Below are 21,156 nucleotides of genomic sequence, written 5' to 3' on the forward strand. Positions count from 1 at the left end.
AAGTTGTGGCCATTTGAATATAGGAACTCAGAAATACTCAAACCGAGAAAATCGAGACGAAAGGGACTCTTCTTTTCAGCTGGGGGAGACAATAGGGCTCATTTACATCTCATTTAGCTAAGCCATGCCCCCTGTAAAACCCTTTTTGAGATGTTCTAGCATCATATGTCGTATTTTATGACCAAATGACAACCCGCAAAAATAAACATGACTCTTTTACCTTTGTGGGGATCACAAGTCGAATCCAGTCTGTTTCAGATTATCCAATGACCATATTTGTCCACAAATGCGTATAATCCGTGAAATATAGATTGTTTACATCAGATTTCGCATGAATGTCTGGTAATACAATATAATATATAATCTGAAGACTATTTAAATCGTAACATGTAAGGGTATATGAGCTTACACTCCGTTAAACACATGAACCCGCCTTCAAAGTTTGTATTTAAAATAGGGAAGTAGTATAATAGATCATCCAAACAGCGCCGTCGAAAACGTGACATCCTTTAGAGAGGTTACCAATGGCTCGCTCGTTCCTCCATCAGCCAATGACTTCATGGAAAATATTGATAGACAAAACATGTAACCAATTATATGAAGAATACAAAGATATCTGTGTAACTTCTGTGTGTTTGGACTCATGCTGCGCTGCAAGAACTGACATACAGATGACGTCAAAGTACCGCGAGAGCGAGTCGAAATTAAACTACTCCGTAAGATTTCTTGAAGAGCTCTCGCGGTACTTTGACGTCTTCCGACTGCGGCGCCGCATAAAGTCAGTGACGCGGCTGATGTACGATGCGGCTGACTGTTATTTGTTCCACCCCAGCTTCTTTTATTTTTCTTTTGTTTTGTGCGCCCGAGCTTTACAGTCTGGGGAGACGCAGGCTATAAGTTTGAAAAAAAAAAAAACTTAGCAAACATATCTGAGGAACAGGGCAGCGCGTCACTACAGTCACGTGACTTCACGCTCGAGCCGGAAGAGAAGACAATGCTGAATAAAGTCGTAATTCTGCTATTTTTGGACCAAACTTTATTTTCGATGCATCAACACAATCTTACTGACCCACTGATGTCACATGGACTACTTTGATGATGTTTATATTAACTTTCTGGACATGGAAACCATACATAGATTTTCAATGAAGGGGAAAGCTCTCGGACTAAATCTAACGATAAAACATCTTAAATTGTGTTCCGAAGATGAACGGAGGTCTTCCGAGTTTAGAACGACATAAGGGTGAGTCATTACTTACATTATTTTCATTTTTGGGCGAACTATCCTTATTTAGTATTCACGCTGTTACCTTTGGGGGCGGAGGCGAAAACACAAGCTTATACAGTATGTAAATATACACACAGACAATGACGCCCCCCCGCTGCACGCTAGAATCTCCGCAAAAACAAGCCTATTTTAACCGCAAAATGTACGCTTTTAAATATACAAAAACTGCTATCTCAAACATGGAGAGGCTTCTTCGTAATCTCAACTAACAGATTCTGCAATAAAACGAAAATCACAAATTTCGAAAAAAAAACTTTGTTTCTCATTTTCTCGAAACTTGTGCTGCCGACTTGAGTCCCTGGTTTCCGTGACGGGTCACATATAGTTAATCAAACCCAGGTATATTTAAGGAAAACTACTCTTAACCAATGTATTTGTGGTACAAATTAGAAACCATTGCATTTAATACTGGGGTCACCAATCCTGCTCCTGGAGGGCTGGTGTCTGCAGAGTTTAGCTCCAACCCTAATCAAGCACACCTGAAATTAGCTACTTCAGGTGTGTTTGATTAGGGTTGGAGCTAAACTCTGCAAAGACAACTGCCCTCCAGGAGCAGGATTGGTCAACCCTGTCTAATACATACCTTACATCAGGGATGGGCAACTTCGGTCCTGGAGGGCCGGTGTCCTGCAGAATTTAGCTCCAACCATAATGAAACACACCTGAAGCAGCCAATTAAGGTCTTACTAGGCATACTAGAAATTTTTAGGCAGGTGTGCTGAGGCAAGTTGGAGCTAAACTCTGCAGGACACCGGCCCTCCAGAACCGAAGTTGCCCATCCCTGCCTTACATACAGTGGTTCTCAACTCCAGTCCTCGGGACCCACTGCTCTGCATATTGTGCATGTCTCCCTTATTTAACATACCTGATTCAGATCATCAGCTCATTAGGACAGATTCCATGAACTGAACTGAGTGTGTCAGATCTGAGAGACATCCAAAATGTGCAGAGCAGTTGGTCCCTAGGACTGGAGTTGAGAACCACTGCCTTACATATGTATTATTTTCTGAATGGCTTCTCATTTCTTTGTAATTTCTACATTTGTGATGTGCATCTCATATGTACAACCTGGTTCAAGCCACTGTATGTTGTGATTCGCACAAGATTTGTGACCTAAATGTTATCATCCAGACATGATCAAGTTCCATATCCAAAACATAATTTTAATGTCTTAACCAGGGACTTTGGTTCTATGGTGGCTGTAGCCATCCTTTAGCTCCACCCCTGAATTTAAAGCTATAGCGTCCTATTGCTGTGCCTAAGCCTGTTTGGCACACCCATGAGTTTACACACATTGTGAACTTCAAAAATCTTGCCAACTTTATATCATTGGAAAGCTCTAAAAGTGTAGTTTGCATATTTCAAGGCCATCTGCTAATAAAAAAAATGTATGACACTGACCCCATAGGAATGCATATAAATTATTATAACACTATGGGGTGGTTTCCCTGACAGGGATTAGACTAGTCCTACACTAAAATAAATGTAATAGCTGTCCAAACTGAAGAGAACTTGCTCTGATATCTTAAAATAAATCAGTGCCCTTTGTTTTGCCTCAAAATGCACACAAGTTATGTTTTTAGTAAGGTATGTTTGTTAAAACTAGGATACCTAGTGGTCTTTTTAGTCAGCTGCAAATATGGCTTGACCAAAAAAAATCTAACAAAAGGTTTAAAGTAGTATTAGATGTACATAAAAACATACTAAAAGTTTACCAATGTTTGACTCCAAGAAAGGCCCCATTTTCAAAATGGCGGCCATCAGATCCTTAAAATGACCATTAGGCTACTCCTTTGTATTCCTCCTAAACCAGGAATACTGGTGCTGGATTCATGTTTTGACCATGTAATATTCAAATTATCATATTTGCATGATATATGAGTGATTAAATTCAGCTGGAAATAATAATCCTTCAGAGTGGCATAGCAGTGGTAGGAAAAGCCATGTTTCCAAATGACAGAACCCAGGGATGTCATGTATATAGAAAAGAGCAGTGGTCCAAGCACTGAGCCTTGAGGTACCCCAGAATTGAGACGTTCGGGTTCAGAGACGTATCCTCTCCAGGATACTCTAAATTACCTCCCTGATAGGTAAGACCTGAACCATAGTAGTGCCGTGCCAGAAACGGACACTTCAAAGTGTCTACTTTAAAAAAAAACATGCCAGAATTATATTAATTTGAAAGTGTACATCACCATTTTACCACCCAGGTAAGGGGTTAAATATGCACATTTATAAAGTAATGATCACATTATTTAATCAGATATCGTCAAAAAGTAATCTACTTGTAATGCGTTACCCCAAACACAGTCTACAAGACATTTTGAAGATTTAATTTACATATCTATGTACTTACACATTACATTTTTACCCAACTTCACTTCAAAATCTACCTACAAATCTGTCATCTTTTCATTATTACCTTAACCCATGCAGTACCCAATCACCATAATATTTTGATCCACTATACTTTTTCCATAATATTAAGTAATATACAATTATATGTAGATATTTACTGTATATGTTACACCTCTGACATATGATTATTATTTGGATTAACAGAAGAAATGATCATTGGATCTGCAATCTTGACATTTTTGTTGGGATGAGGATTAAAATATGGACGGATCGTACCATTGAATCTACACTGAGTGAATGTGTAAATATGTGACAGATCGTTCATATTATAGAAGGAGATGAGAGCGTTCTCATAGTCGACAAATACTCCCACCTTCTGAGGTTTGGTGGAGAGATGCAGCTGAACAGGTTTTTCTTCAAAAGCTCCATACGTGTTTGGATCACAGAACACAATGATCCAATAACCCTCACTGGGTTTGTAGGAGACTTTTCCTTTCCTGTTTGCATTTTCTCTCACTACACCCAGTTCCCAGCCCGTTTTCTGTCCCACCTCCGCTACCCAAAATGCTTTTCTAGACTTGATCTGAAGATTTCCCAGGATTCCATTCACCAGAACGGATTGCTTGGGGTCGCCTGGAATATTATGACCATTTCCTTTGACTTTTACAGCTTTGCCATCTTGAAACACTTCCAGAGCTGGATGTGCAGTTTCTTTATCCAGAGTCACATCCACTTTGGAAAGAGAAGAATCTCACTTAAAGAAAAGTTTGAAAGCTTCATAAATCAAAACAATGATTCAGGAATTCATTCATTTTTATTCTTACCTAAAAACCTCTGAATTCTTCTCATTTCTGCAAAAAACATTTAAAGAGTTTATTCATACAAGAACTGTGGCAGCACTATGACACAGTGATGATAATAATGATGCATTTATCAGATGTAATATTACACCGATATACAGAATTTTAATATTCTGATATATACTACGATACAGTATGATAACTTTCTTTACATACTATGGTACTTAAGTGTTATTGTAAGTTACCTTGAAAAATGCAATGGCACTATCAGTGATTTTACATCAGTAAACCCCAATCAATACATCACTACTGTCAAACATCATCATCATCTCTTACCAAAAGAGCAAAGATTCTCCAGCTGAGTCCTAATAGAAGTTAAAACAGATGTGGTTATATTTCTCATGGAGCCAAAGTTTAGTTCAGTGTCAATAGAAACTCTCAGATCATCTCTGAATTCAGCAGGTGCCGATGGATACAACTAATAGAAGAACAAAAACATTAAAACATTACATTACACATTATAAACATATATGTATTATGTATATATATATATATATATATATATATATATATATATATATATATATATATATATATATATATATATATATATATTACTTCAAATCTGATTTGTCCATTTCTTGGAAACACTAAAAGACTGATGTGTTTTTTTTGTTTTGTTAGATGGAGCATGTGAGATATTCATCTGTTTCATATAACTTTTTATATAAAGTTGATTGATATGAACCTAAAGCTCAAGTAGGTTAATAAATGTCTTGTCTTTCTGTTAGAGTAATATTGATATTTTAAACTTTTAAATTATATACAAAGGCCTCATATACATTAGATGAGTGTAAATGTTTTGTTTATGGGTGGTATACAATAATCCTTTAAATATACAGTATACAATATTAGTGTCTGACCTGGAGAAAGATGATGTCGTCTTCTTCATTCTTAGTTTGATTAAACCCGTTGATGATTTCTGTATACTTTTGGATGTCCTTGTGAACCTGCTGCGCCTTCACTTTCATCTCCTCATCCAGACTCCTTCTTCCTTCCTCTAGAGGAGCATGCAGCTCCTCCTCAGTTTTCCTCACAGCATCCATCACTGCAGAAAACACTTCCCTTATTGCTGTCTGCTCTCTGTTTATCTCAGCCTGTGAAGAGTAGAGGAGCAACTGATCATTCTCTGTCTTTCAATAGATTCAGACTCAGGCACACATTCACCAATCTCCAAAAGTCCATTTAGGCAAGATAAGGCAAATTGTTTCGTATGGCATGTTTCATACACAGACCAGATACAAAGTGCTTTCCATAGAAACAAATCATTTCAAATAAAAAATCTGTAAAAATAAGAGATCACAATAAAAACAAAGATAAAATTACCTAAGTTTTGTCTTTGTTTAACTAGAGGGAGTTTTGACACACCCAACTGTTGATTTCATCAATGCACTTGCAAAGGGAGTAAATGGGTCTTGAGTGTTTTGGTAGTTTCTGTTGGGTATATTACTAATCATATACTGTATTAATATTACACCTGATTATTGTCCCGATATAAGATTATAAGACTATGCCACGATTATTCTCGCCAAGATTATTATGAAACAAGGCCGAAACAACCTATAAACAAGAGTATGTCATTTTAGATTAGAGAAGTTGTCCAGCTATACTTCGCTACATGAACAATAAGTTGGTTGTGCTAGGGAAAGCCAAGGCCAATTGAAGTAATAAAAAGACTAAGTCATTTAAAGATTAGAGAAGTTGTTTAGCTGAATTTTGCTATATTAACAAAAATGTATCGGTGCAAGCTAGGCCAAGGCCATGAGAACCAATAAGCAGAATACGTCATTTTAGATATGAGAAAGGATTCAGCTGCACTTTTGCTACATCAAACAAGTAAATTAATTGTGGCAGACCGAGACCAATGAGAAGAGTGTACGTCATCTCAGAAGTGTTTGATCTTACTGTATAAAAATGGGAGTCAGATGTTGGGAGGGCAGATGATCTTTGAACATCTCTTTGAGGGGTGTGGATTGTCTCACTTTGTTGGCTCGAGCGAATAAACAATTTTTGTTTTGCACCTGGAACCTTTGTCTCCTAAATATTTCCTTATGAAGATTTAAGCTAAGGCTTTTTGCCACTACAGTGTCATTTTCATAGCTGCAGATATGCGTATCATATACATAAAAAGAAGCGGCCCAAGAACTGAGCCCTGTGGGACTCCATATGTCATGGATGTCCACTCAGATTTATCAACATGATCTCACAAAGTGTTTTGCTCATTTTCTGTGGCATTCTCACGGATCTTCGCATTTTTTCGTGGCCCTGCCACGGACTGTCTTTTTCCATTGCATTTTCACGGATTGGTCACTTCTTTTTCTTATTTTCAAACCATTGTCGCTTCGGTTTAGGGTTAGATTTGGTGTTTACATTAGTATGTCACTTTAAGTATTGGTTTATACTATTTTTTTCTGCTTTATTCTTTTATATTTTCTATACTTTAAACAATTGTCACCTGGCGTTGAGGTTAGAGTTGGGTTTGGGTAAGGATGTAATTTTATGTAAGTCTAACCCTAAACCCGGAGTGACAATGGTACTGTAAGACAATAGGACAAAACAGTTCAGTAACCAGTCTAGGACAATGCCAATGAGCAAAATCCCACGGAAATTGGTGAGATCAGGTTGGATTTATGGTTACCTATACCTATGATTATCTAAGATCTAGTAACACTGTCTGAATCAGAGACTTTCAGTTAGTGGTTGTGGGCGGGGCTTTATCAGTGTGACATCACATTAAAAACAGAATCAAAACGGCAATGTTTAATGAGACTGCTTTGATTTAATGGGGATTAAAAAGAAGAGGGTGGATTTTTTCATTGTAGGGTGGACACTGCAAACACACATTTAAACAAATGTGCGTGTTGACTTCGTTCTTGCAGTTTGAGGGAGAAAAGTTGCACAACCGTCCAGGGGTATGGTCTTTTTATCTTATTTGACTAAAAACTATTTATACTTTGAACTATTGTTATTACAATATTTATTTTCTTATCCTCCAAATGACCAGTTCTGTTTATATGATTATTATCATTCAAAAAGTTCAGAACAGAAAAAGAATAGAAATTATCTTAATAAGCTTTGTTCCATGTGCCCATGTTGCGCACCTGCATAGGTCCCTCCATAGATGTCTGCACAGCCCTGCTTAAACCTATGACATTTAAATCCCCCAGCAGCTTTACTGCACAATATGAAACATGAAGACACACACAATCATCCACATTTCATTCTAAAGTATGGTGTCTCTACATAGACATGTTAAGAGAAATGGAGTTACCTGATTTTTTGACACTGTGTTTTGAAGATCCTCAAGTTTCTTTTCTCTCTGACTGATCATACTTTCCAAATTTTTAATAGTATTTTGCAGATCGACCTGTAGAAACACACACACAATCTGGTTTCCATGTTTTGTGGGTACATTCCATAGAGGTAATGTTAACTTTTTTACTGTACATTCCATTCCCTTCCCCTAACCCAAACCCTAACCCCAACCATCACAGAAAACTTTCTGCTACTTGATTTTCAATAAACATCATTCTGTTTGATTTTTAAGCTTGTTTCCTCATGTGGACCTCAAAATGTCCCCACAAGGTCACAAAAATACTGGTATTCCTATCTTTGTGGGGACAATTGGTTCCCACAACTTGATAATTACCAGGTACACTGATTTTTTTGTACAATCTTTACAGTGTTTAAGGCTCATTTTACAAATTTTAAAAAATGCCCTATAAAATTGAATTTCAAAAATCTATGAATTTGTAATACCTCTCTGATCTTTCTCTCTGTCTCCACAGGTATGACATCTACACCAGGTTTCACACATAAGGCACAGATGCAGCGTTTGTCTCGGGTAGAGTAGAGATCCAGGGGTCTGCCGTGGACACTGCACGCTCTCTCATCCAATCTCTCCACTGGTTCTACCAGTTTATGACCCTTCAGCCTCTCCATAGACTGATGCGGCTTCAAATGATGCTCACAGTATGAGAGTAAACAGGTCAAGCAGGACTTCACAGCACTGAAGGTCTGGCTTTCCTCACACATGTTACAAGGGATCTCAGCACTTTTAACAGGCAAGAGACTCAAGTCGGCCCTCTGCGCCCGCTGAAGAGCCTCAAGGCATTGAGGACACTGTGGATTACTGGTGTCTACCTGCTGATCCAGACAACTCTTGGAAAAGCTGTGTCCACAGCTCTTGATGACTGAATCTTCTGTAGCCATTGTGATTGTGTCAGCAGTTAAACCTAAGACAAATAATAATAATAATAATAATGATAATAATAAATAAGGAAGCATTACGGGGTTAAGCCCAACAAAGTCACAAAAGGAAAGAAAGGTTAGTTTGGAAAAGCATTAAAACCTTTTTTAAGAATAAATTACAACGTATTAAGCAATAATAGTCACTTTTTATATCTCTGGACCAGTAAATAATATTACATTGTCTGCATTTATAGCGAGAACTTGTGCAGCAGGAAACTGCATATTTCCATACTTGTGCTTCATATTCCTGTCCAGTAGGTGGCAGTAATTTTTAAAGTTGAAAATAACTGACAACAAGAACTAAGAAAAGTGTATAAACGTAAATTTTTGGTGTTTAATATCAGTATCCTGTAGCTGATTCCAGTTACACGTTCGTCTCCCATTGTATCATGGGAAATAGTGTGAGCGAGTGTACATCGAATGTACCCTCAAAATTAAGTAAAATAAAGTAATGAACGAATGTAGGGTATGAAGTTGTTCACTTAGGTTTCGGACACCACTACAAATTGGCCGACCCCCAATATAGTGCACTATATAGTGGATAGGGAGGGGTTTCGTACACAGCTAAGATGCTTGTCCGCCTCCGCCATATTGGTAACGAGAGCTCCCAGAGAGCTCCCTCAGCTGCTCCCCCTGCTGCTCTGGCGCACGCAGATGCTGTAGTGAGCTTTAAGGGTGAGCTGGGCTTTCAATGTGGCAATCTGTGTCTGTTTTTTTTTTCCTACCCGTTGCTCATTGCCCAGTGTGACTGTGCAATCGCTGAAGTTCCTATTGGGTATTAATAAACAACTTTTATAGCTGTCTACTGGTTAATTTTTGGAATTTATATAGGAGTAAAAATTAACAGTTGCAACATCGCATGGTGAGCTTTTCCATTTAGTGGCTGATAACTCGGTTGCCCTCTCCTCGGTTGTGTTGGTGCTGTCAGAGAGATCACCCAGATGTTAGCTGCGCTTTCCTGGGCCGTTCAGAAAATTGGGCTGGTTGGACCCTCCACCCGACCCCAGCGCTCTGTGCCGGCTAATTGGTACTTTGTAGTTGCGTGTGACTTAGTTATGCCTGGTTTTAGTACCCTTTTTCATTTGCTGGACCATTTTTGCCTATTGTGTTGGTTCAGTATTTTGTTTTCTGCCCATAATGGTGGTTTAGCAGTGCCATTTTTTGCAATTCAACGGCACTCTTTTCTCCCCTGTGGAGAGAGAGCCCCTGGCTGTTGGTGAAGTTCGATGACCTTCTTTGGAATATAGTCTGCCACATTCAACACAAAGAGCGTGTTTTTCAACCCGTGATAGCTTAAAAGGGTGGGTGTAACCATTCCTTGTTTTGCGTATTCTCAACAGAGCTCTTCTCGCCTCATGTTTTTTATTACAGAAATACAGGAGTCAGATCAAAAGGACACATACTTCATTCTCCCTCAACACTGATCTGTCCTGCAGTCTATTTTTGAGGGGTGGGATCTCCCCTTCGGGCCATCCTCATACCCTCAGGAGGGTAATTGAAGCTGCCCTTCCCACTTTACGGAGAACAGTATTCGTTTATACCTCATTGGCCTCATGACCGAATCCCATGGTGACACCATGATACGCGGAGAGTTTCGACTCTCCAGCGTGCCACTGTTTTATCAGTCCATAGCAGACCTTCTCGTGGTCCCTCGAGCAAGTCTGCCGATGCATCGTGGTCCTATAGATGCCTCAAGCACCAATAGTGCTTCGGGCCTGCGATCTCTGGATTGCCTCAAACTATTCATGGTTTTTGCAGAGATTTTTCAATCTTTGTTTCAGGGCAAGCACGTGTTGATTCATCCCATAAGTATGGCGGTGTGGCACATGTCAACCGCCAAGACGTTTGACACTTTCACTGCATGCTGCAGCTCACCTGTCACCTTTTCTTGGTTCTTTCTAGGTGATTCAATTCATATGGGTTCGGTTCTACGAGGCTCAACGGTCTCCTAGGTTACCTCTGAGGCTCACCTCAGCATATAATACTCCAAAAGCCCTGAGGTCAGCTGTGAACTGAAGTATGCCTTTTCCCAGTGAGCCTGATACATTTCTCCTGGCTATTCAAGGAGTTTCAAGAGCAGGGTGGCCCTTTTTTGGTTCATGGAGATTACACTCTTGGTGACCGTTTCTCCCTGGCCTGGTCCCCTTAAGGAAGGACCCTCCTTCTTAAGGGGGGCACAACTCTGCACCCTCAACCAGACCTCTGGACTATGTTTGGCCCTTGGATGGGATGCGAAAGACTTGGCTAACCTACTGTTGGCTGCAGTGTATTTCATCACTAGGTCTAGAGCCCCCTTTACATGGCAGCTCTATGACCTGAAATAATGTCTTTTATGACTTGGTGTTGTTCCCGTGCTGAGGACCCACAGAGATGTCCAGTGTCTTCGTGCTCACCTTTCTCTAGAAAGAATGGAAAGTCTTTGTCTCCCTCTACCTTGAAGGTGTACTTGCCTGCCTTTTTGGCTAACCACGTCTCACTTGATGGGTAATCTGTAGGGTAGCACAACCAGGTTGTCAGATTCCCCAGAGGCACTCTGCTAATGCTAGCTAGCTCTATTCCCTCTTTGGACCTCAGAAGCCTCCCTTTGAGCCTTTGTATCATTCAAACTTAGTGCCCTCCTGATCATTACATGTGAACAGCCCCTACGCTAATTTGCATTACATGGGAACGGCCCCTACGCTAATAGGATTTTGTTTTTCTCTCCCTGTCTCATCCTCGATCCCGAGGACAATGAGACAAACAGACCCAGTTCCGGTACATGTGAAGGTCAGAACATCCCTGATTTACTAGCCATCCTTTCAACGTGATGCCCAGCTGATGCCTGATATATATCTATATATATCTACCAAGGGTTTTTTCCTCCTAGGACTTTTTTTCCCAGCTAAAAAAAGTCCGGTTTTTTTTCTGGGGAGTCAGCCTTCATTGGCTTGACTTATAATGTTGATTCATAGTCGCAGCAAATTCTGCTGCTTATGCTGTCTGTATTATGTTATGCTATCTGTCGATTTTTCTGTGTTTTTCCCTGTTTCTATTAATGTAAAGCTGCTTTGAAACAGTTAGTAACTGTGAAAAGCGCTATATAAATACAATTTAATTGAATTGAATCACAGTCAAGAGGGTTTGGGATCTGCAAGCTTCTCTGCCACTAATGCCACTATCTTGAGATCCTGGTCCGGCCATGTGCCCAAGGTTCGTACCACTCCCTTTCAAGATCAGCTAGTGAATCTCCAAGCCCTTCCTAGTAATGTCCCAACTCTTGCTGTGTCCAGTATGTGCACTCTGCACCTACCTGGACCCTTAGAATCTTACATTTTCTGATCTGATCTTTGTTTGTTGGGCTACTCTTTACACCTTTTGTGAGATTCTGAAGGTATAAACAGTGTCTTCCTGGGTGGTCTCTGCTCTGAACACCGAACCCGGTCGAAATCAGTGGGCCTGGATTGTGCACTTAATAGTTGCCAAAATCTTTCTCCCATTATTTCCCCCTTAGCAGTGAATGTGGGTATTATTTTTGCTCTAGGTCAGCTTACGGAGAGCAGATATTTTTTCTGGCGATCTCTTAGGACATCACCATTTGTCATTTATTCAGGCTCTTTTGATCCTGATTTATATTTCCACATTTGGTGTTCTTTTTGTAAACATTGGGTCTTCCCAGGGCGTGTTATACCCTGCCCTATGCCATGCTAGCTTCATGCTGTGTTGCTCTGGCTCTGAGTTTGTTTCCATTATTTTGGGAAATTTTTTAATTTATACCTTTTGTTTGTATGTCGTGTTCTCCACATGTCTCTTTGAGACCTCCCAGTGTCAGGCTGGCATCCTATCCCATGCTTTTGTGGAAACCCTTTTCCGTTCCTTTTTGGTACGTTTCACTTTCCCTGTGCACTGGATGGTTATTGACAAATGCAAAGTTCCCTGGAACGCACTGCTTGCTAGCTAACATCCCTTTGGCATAGGTAATAACTTGCTCAGCACTGCAGCATCTTACATAGGAAACCCCTAGTGTCACTTCATCGACACAATGTCGAGTGAGCGGTAGAAGGGGAACGTCTTGGTTATGTGAACAGTGACGCTGCCCGTAGATCCGGGTATTACACGGAGGCCGGAATGTGATTTCATTCAGTTTTAGTGCCAAGGCCGATCTAAAGACCAGCTGGTCAGCGGAAGGTCAGCGATGTGGCATGAGGAACACAACGTCTCGTTCCCTCCCTCAGGTGCAATGATATTACGCAGTAGCTCCCATCATTAAACTGAAAGAGGGAGGCAGGAAAGGATTTACATCAGTCGCAGAAGCTAAAGATTATATAGCAGCTTTACTAACTAACGCTATTCACTAACTTTTGTGCACGATTGTAGCTGATCGACCAAGGGTCCGTGCACTGTGTGCAAGCATTCAGTACTTTGGAAATACAGTCGTATGCTTCACCTGACTGTTAAAGCTGTAGTGTACGATGTTGAAAATCGGTAGAGAAAGCCTGAGACGGTTAGTAAGTTTTAAAAAACTCATCCCGCCCCTCTGTGCTACCTGATCCCTCCCCCCGGGGAACCACCTGAACAAAGTCACTCATTCAAGCTGTGATCACTGGTAGTAAACATCAGAACAGAGATTTACCGAGCAGTAAACACATAAAGCCTTGAAGGAATGTACAATTACAATTATGATTGTAATTGACGTTATTTACTTTCACAACAACGTTTGGCATACGTTTCCCCTCCTGAGCTTCAAGAAATGACTTTATAAATATAATTATTTTGACCCGTGATACGCGATGCTAAACGGCTAACATTCCGATGCCGACCGACAGCATGTTGTCAGACTCACACAATACAAAGTATAAATAAATGCGTACCTGTTCAACAAAAGTCTGCCGTGTCGGCGTCGGTTTTCAGCCCCAAATCTCCCAGAAGCTTCCTCCAACAGTCAATGGCGGAGCGTCTCTCCAGTTTTTGCAATTTTGCAGTATTATTCCTGCTCATCTCGGGTCTGTTCGTACTGAACAGCTTTGCTTTAACATCATACACCCGACAGGAGCTTTTGGGTATCGGTGAGGACTTTACCAGCAGTTTTATCACCAATCTTCGACTCTAGAACGCTAGAACAACCGAGGCTTCGCACTCTACCCGGCCGGGCGGAAGTGCTCGCAGGCGGCGTCGAGATCGTAAACAAAGGCGGGGGAAGCGCGGAGGTCTAAGAGCCAAGCTAAAGCTAACACCGCTCCGGCTCTCTTTACCCAGCATTTTCCTCGCTAATGTGCGGTCACTGGTGAACAAAATGGATGAGTTACGACTCCGCATCACCCACAGTAAGAGACTTACATATTATAGACCTTTATTCTGTACTTACTGCTTATTGCACTTCTGGTTAGATGCTAACTGCATTTCGTTGCCTTGTACCTACATGTGCAGTGACAATAAAGTTGAATCTAATCTATCTAATCTATGTTGCTGCTTCGCTAGCTACCATACACTGACACAAATTTCATGTCGCAGGCAGGAGAGGGGCGGGGTGGTGTGCGATGGGGTGGAGACGCGAGCACGAGGTGGATTTTCAAATGTAGCAGGGATTGGATGAGAGCAGTTAACCAATGTAAGCTGTCCGGCTGGACAGTTTACATTGGTCAACTTATCTGCTACCATACACCCAATAGACTGAATGGATTTTTTAAATTCTTTTTTCTCTTTATATTGTTAGGATGTTACTGTAGAACCATAACCAGCATATAAACGAGGTTATTAATAATGAACAATCTTTGAAATCGTAGACGATAGCTTTAAGCAAATATTGACAAATTACGGATTTGATTTTGTTCATGACGTTTAAAGTCTTTACTACTGAGACATGTTTTCGGAGGTGGCTCAATCTTCCCCTATTATGTGTTCTGGTATTTCAATTTATGTATCTCAAAAGGGGGAGAGCAATTTTCTTTTGAAGTTTAGCGTTGTATTTCTCAGATTATTATATTATTGCTGGTCCAAAATTATTTCCTTATAAGCTTTCAACATAATGTTGTGGGTAGATAGCTGGCTTAGTTTACCACAGCAGAAAATTAACGTTATCTGTATAAATATGTACGTGTATGTATGTTTGGGTTTTGTGTATAGATGTTATTTTTATTTGTATCTGATCCCAGCAAACGTTTTGACCAATCAACTTGAATATGATTCCATCTTCATATGGCCTTTGATGAGTTGAATTATGATGGAGAGGATGAAAAACATTGTATTAATATAGACAACAATTTAAATTGCAGATATTACACACCTGAACAACTAAAAAGCTTAAATAGTACAAACAGATGTTCATTTCTGCACCTCAATATAAGAAGCCTATGTAAACATTATGAAGAATTAGTTACTTTACTTTCAAATTTTGACTGTAGCTTTGATGTTATTGGCTGCAGTGAAACCTGGCTTAATGATAGGACTTTTACTGATATTCTTAACTTAAATGGATATAAGCTCATTATTAAAAATAGGCTTGGGCGTACTGGTGGTGGTGTTTGCTTATATGTTCACTCAAATTAATATGATATCAAATTAATGTTTGTGATGACATTATTTTAGATGACAATCACTCTGATTCTTTATTTGTGGAGATAAATCTTACTTCTACAAAAAAATATCATAGTAGGTGTGATATATCGCCCCCCCCCTGATTTTGACCTTGATGTTTTCGAGGGTAAACTGAAGGAAATATTATTCTCCATATACAAAAAAAAAACAACGATTGCATCATACTTGGGGACTTCAATATTGAACATTTACAGGCCAAAACATGGAAAGCAGTCTGCGACTGCAACAATCCTGATACTGCTTATGACAACCTGATAAATGAAATTACAAACTCCATTTGTTGTACTATCCCGGAAAAAGACCGCTGGTCATCACACTACTGCTCTTAACCCCTGGCTTACAAAGGGTATTTTAAAATCCATTACCCATAAAAATAATTGTACCAAAAAGGATCAAAATAGCCAGAATTATACCAGTATTTAAGTGATAATGATATGTGCAATTATCGTCCGATATCAATCTGGCCCACAATTTCAAAGGTTTTAAAGAGAGTAGTATACAATAGGCTGTATGGCTACCTTGATAAATTAAAGGGGCCATGGCACAATACTTTTTTAAGATGTCAAATAAATCTTTGGTGTCCCCAGAGCACATATGTGAAGTTTTAGCTCAAAATGCCATATACATAATTTATTATAGCATGTTAAAATTGCCACTTTGTAGGTTTGAGCAAAAATGTGCCGTTTTGGGTGTGTCCTTTAAAATGCAAATGAGCTGATGAAATTCAAACACTGATCACAATGATGGTGGTTTTATGCAATTCAAACTCAATTGTGCTTTTCTCTGCACTAAATGGCAGTGCTGTGGTTGGATAGCGCAGATTAAGGGGTGGTATTATTAAAATAATATGTGACCAGTCACGGAAAGTAGGGACACAAGTCGGATCTGGGCATTTTGAGTTATTCACAGATTCTGAAAGTGCAGTTTCTAAGCTTTCCAACGATGTGTAACACATGGAAATCTGATAAGATTTGGAGAAGTTGTGGCCATTTGAATATAGGAACTCAGAAATACTCAAACCGAGAAAATCGAGACGAAAGGGACTCTTCTTTTCAGCTGGGGGAGACAATAGGGCTCATTTACATCTCATTTAGCTAAGCCATGCCCCCTGTAAAACCCTTTTAGAGATGTTCTAGCATCATATGTAGTATTTTATGACCAAATGACAACCCGCAAAAATAAACATGACTCTTTTACATTTGTGGGGATCACAAGTCGAATCCAGTCTGTTTCAGATTATCCAATGACCATATTTGTCCACAAATGCGTATAATCCGTGAAATATAGATTGTTTACATCAGATTTCGCATGAATGTCTGGTAATACAATATAATATATAATCTGAAGACTATTTAAATCGTAACATGTAAGGGTATATGAGCTTACACTCCGTTAAACACATGAACCCGCCTTCAAAGTTTGTATTTAAAATAGGGAAGTAGTATAATAGATCATCCAAACAGCGCCGTCGAAAACGTGACATCCTTTAGAGAGGTTACCAATGGCTCGCTCGTTCCTCCATCAGCCAATGACTTCATGGAAAATATTGATAGACAAAACATGTAGCCAATTATATGAAGAATACAACGATATCTGTGTAACTTCTGTGTGTTTGGACTCATGCTGCGCTGCAAGAACTGACATACAGATGACGTCAAAGTACGTCGCGGTACTTTGACGTCTTCCGACTGCGGCGCCGCATAAAGTCAGTGACGCGGCTGACGTACGATGCGGCTGACTGTTATTTGTTCCGCCCCAGCTTCTTTTATTTTTCTTTTGTTTTGTGCGCCCGAGCTTTACAGTCTGGGGACACGCAGGCTATAAGTTTGAAAAAAAAAAAAAAACTTAGCAAACATATCTGAGGAACAGGGCACTACAGTCACGTGACTTCACGCTCGAGCCGGAAGAGAAGACAATGCTGAATAAAGTCGTAATTCTGCTGTTTTTGGACCAAACTGTATTTTCGATGCATCAACACAATCTTACTGACCCACTGATGTCACATGGACTACTTTGATGTTGTTTTTATTAACTTTCTGGACATGGAAACCATACATAGATTTTCAATGAAGGGGAAAGCTCTCGGACTAAATAAAACATCTTAAACTGTGTTCCGAAGATGAACGGAGGTCTTCCGAGTTTAGAACGACATAAGGGTGAGTCATTACTTACATTATTTTCATTTTTGGGCGAACTATCCTTATTTAGTAGTCACGCTGTTCTTTGTTTCTCATTTTCTCGAAACTTGTGCTGCCGACTTGAGTCCCTGGTTTCCGTGACGGGTCACATATCTCTTTATGACATCATAAGGAGAGCCAAATTTCAATGACCTATTTTATCATGTGCTTGTAGAGAATGGTTTACCAAAACTAAGTTACTGGGTTGATCTTTTTCACATTTTCTAGGTTGATAGAAGCACTGGGGACCCAATCATAGCACTTAAACATGGAAAAAGTCAGATTTTCATGCCATGGCCCCTTTAAATATTATTGGTTCTTCTCAATATGGCTTTAGAAAAAAAGAACCACATGCATGGCGGTACTCGATATGATTGAAAAGATAAATGATGCTATCGATAAAGGTGATAGCGGTATTGGCATTTTTTTTTTAGATTTATCTAAGTCGTTTGATACGATTGATTTTGACATTCTATTGGAAAAATTACACCATTATGGAGTTAGAGGATTAGCCCTTAGCTGGTTTAGAAATTATCTATATGGTAGACAGCAGTATGTAAGTGTTAATGAACAAATCTCAGCTAGTAAACTTATTAATTGTGGAGTCCCTCAGGGATCTATTGTGCGCCCTCTTCTTTTTTTAATATAAATGATTTTGAAAATTCCACACTAGCTTTACACAAGGTTTTATTTGCTGATGACACAAACTTATTTTTGTCACATAAGAGTCTAGATGAAATGGAAGAAACAATAAATAGAGAATTAAGAAATGTTGCTATTTGGTTTCGCTGCAATAAATTATCTCTTAACATAAATAAGACAAATTATATTGTATTTCATTCTAAACAAAATCAATTGGCAAAAAAACATGTTTGTCTTAAAATAAATGGACAAATTATTGAAAGAGTAAACACCACTAAATTTCTCGGATTTTTTATTGATGAATGTCTACAATTTAAATCTCATATTGATCAGATAATAAAAAAATTATCAAAATATGTTGGACTATTTTTCAAAATAAGATATTTTCTTCCACAGTCAGCACTTGTCATCTTATATAAAACCTTGTTTGAGTCCCATATAAACTATTGTAATGTCATATGGTGTAACTTCTTTTTCAGTGAGTTTAGGGGTTCAGCTATTCTTGAGAAATTTGGGACAAAACGATGGTGCCACCCCGCCAATCCAAGAAACCTCTGAACATCCTTCACATTCTTAGGCACAGGGTAGGTTTGAATGGCTTGTGTTTTACTTGGGTCTGCTGTAATTCCCTGAATGCTGACAACATGTCCTAGAAAGCTAAGTTCTTGAAGACAAAACTTGCTCTTCTTCAAATTAATTGTTAAACCAGCAGCTTCTAACCTGTAGAGAACTGTCCGTATGTCGTGGAAGTGCTGTGTTATGGAAGGCGAGTAAATGATAAGGTCGTCAATGTAGACAAAGCATATTTTCCTCTTGGACTCTCCAAGGACTATCTCCATCAGTCTCAGGAATGTTGCTGGAGCATTCTTAAGACCAAATGGCATTACATTAAATTCATAGATACCTGCAGAAGTGATGAAAGCAGTTTTGGCCTTACTGTCAGGATCCATTGCCACCTGCCAATATCCACTGTTTAGATCAACCTTATTTTTATAATTTATAGCAACTCCTCACTTGTCAAGAAATTTTAAATTATTTGTAAATTTAAGTTGATTTAACTTAAAAATGTACTGTAAGTGCAACAAGAATTTTTTACGGTATCTAATAATTTAAATCAAATTAAAGGCAACAAATGTATACTGAAATTTTAATTTAGTTAAACGGTATACATTGAAAAGACATTGAAAAAACTACACAAAATTGCTGTAAAAAATACAGATTTGTTGTTAAATACAGATAAATTAGTTTATTCAGAACGTCACTTAAAGATGAATTCAATTCATTAAAGTTTTCGAGATAGACATAAAAAATTCACAATTGCAGTGCAGAGGCAATCCAAACCTGTTGATTTACACATAACACACTCCTAAACTTTAATATAGTATTTATACACTCTTAGAAGGTATGTGTTAATTTTTTACACATCTTTTTGTGTTCAGCTTTTAACACATTGTGTCATCCGTTCTAATACCTTTTCAAAGGTGTGTAGGCTACTCTTCTCTTAAAGCTACATGTGTGTGGTATCTCCTCTTTTTCCTTTATTTTTACTCACATAAGTTTCATTTCCTTGCAATGTTCATCCCTCTCTAGTGTTGTTTACTTTCATTTTCAAACACAAAAGCGCACACCGTCATTATTCACATTCAAATTATTCAAATTCTTGTTTCCAGAATGTTCACTTCAAAGAATCCATGAATGCAGAAAAAAACAATACAGTGTAAACATTTTAGTGGTTCAACCCAGAAACTACTACAAAAAAGCTAAAACCACTGGGTAGGACTGAAATGTAGGACTGAAGATCACATGTCGGCCCATATATGACAAAAACTAAATTTCTCTGGCATTTCTCCTAAATAAATGCTAAATACTGTTACAGTTTGTGACCGTTTTTTAATTTATTTCACATATATCATTATCTTTAAGATGTTTGTTTAACTTCAGTTAATTCAGGTTTATATATTCTGTTGGTTTATCTAGTGTTAAAAAACTGAAACAGGAAGTGCTTCTGGACCAGTGTTGTTTACTTCTTTTGAAATGGTCTATAAAATTTGTATAAAATGTATATGTACATTATAAGTATATATTTTGCAGCTGAATATATGTTTGATTTTAACCTTTTCAAACCTTCACTGTAAAAAAAAATGCAGTATAAAATTGGTTTTGCAAGATAATTCAACCTGCTATTTTAAAGGGGACAGAGAATGAAAAACCATTTTTACCTTGTCTTTGTTGAATAATGGTAGTCTACCTGCATTCACAAACATACAAAAAGTGCTAAACATGCTGAACATCTCAGTCTCATAGAAATTCCTCTTTTAGAAATGTCAGCCAGAAAACGGCCCAATCTGAAAAACTAATGCGTATAACATCACAGGCATCTCACTGCCCCTCCACTTTAAAATAATTGGCTACATTTTTAGAGTGGCAGCAAAGTCAGCCAATCAGTAATGAGATTGCAAGTTAAGCCAGTAGGGGGAGCCAAATAGGTGCAAAACCACTTGTTTAAAATCCCCCACCCTAATAGAGCTATCTGAGAGAGGTTTTTAGGAAGCTTCTAAGGCATTACAGACCCAAACAAAAACAATTTGTCTACATGTCACATCACAGAACAAGGATAAATACCCCGTTCAATCATTCTATATCACCTTTAAGTTTTGGCTTGTTATAAGTTGACATAACTTATAAATTAACTCTTTCCCCGCCAGCATTTTTCCTGATTTTCACAAAAGATTAATGCCTTCCAGAAAATGCTCCTTTTTAAATATATAAACATACAATATATGAAATATAAGAACTGACCCTCTGCTTTCAAACAAAAAAATCCGTTTCATCCTACCTTCATGTGTTCTGTTTTTATCACCTCTCAAATATGTTTAGGTTTCATCAAAAACATCAAATTTTGAGCAAAAAGCTGAGATAATTCCATTTTTTGTGAAGGACTTTTGATAGAGATCAGATGCAGAGCGATCTTTAAAACATACACGGACATACAGCTGTTTGCACTAGGGCA

At 38.6% G+C, this 21,156-nt stretch overlaps 1 protein-coding gene across 4 annotated transcripts in view; it reads right to left on the minus strand.

Moving 5' to 3' along the window:
• Positions 1-2,688: 2,688 nt before the first annotated feature.
• The window catches only part of LOC135783434 (E3 ubiquitin-protein ligase TRIM39-like), an 83,049-nt gene continuing 64,581 nt past the window's right edge, over positions 2,689-21,156 (minus strand). The window contains exons 1-8 of one of the 4 annotated variants that reach the window (XM_065294156.2): positions 19,618-19,642; positions 18,867-19,050; positions 8,266-8,741; positions 7,778-7,873; positions 5,370-5,603; positions 4,783-4,924; positions 4,471-4,497; positions 2,689-4,378 (exon numbers count right to left, since the gene is read on the minus strand). In XM_065294156.2, coding sequence (XP_065150228.1) covers positions 3,813-4,378; positions 4,471-4,497; positions 4,783-4,924; positions 5,370-5,603; positions 7,778-7,873; positions 8,266-8,718 — 1,518 coding nt within the window. In that variant the 5' untranslated portion in view covers positions 8,719-8,741; positions 18,867-19,050; positions 19,618-19,642 and the 3' untranslated portion in view covers positions 2,689-3,812. Of the gene's footprint in view, positions 4,379-4,470; positions 4,498-4,782; positions 4,925-5,369; positions 5,604-7,777; positions 7,874-8,265; positions 8,742-18,866; positions 19,051-19,617; positions 19,727-21,156 lie in introns of those variants that run through there. The other 3 variants (XM_065294157.2, XM_065294154.2, XM_065294153.2) reach the window with 3 other exon arrangements.

The sequence above is a fragment of the Paramisgurnus dabryanus genome, chromosome 2 (genome assembly GCF_030506205.2).
Source record: "Paramisgurnus dabryanus chromosome 2, PD_genome_1.1, whole genome shotgun sequence".
Classification (NCBI taxonomy): Eukaryota; Metazoa; Chordata; class Actinopteri; order Cypriniformes; family Cobitidae; genus Paramisgurnus; species Paramisgurnus dabryanus.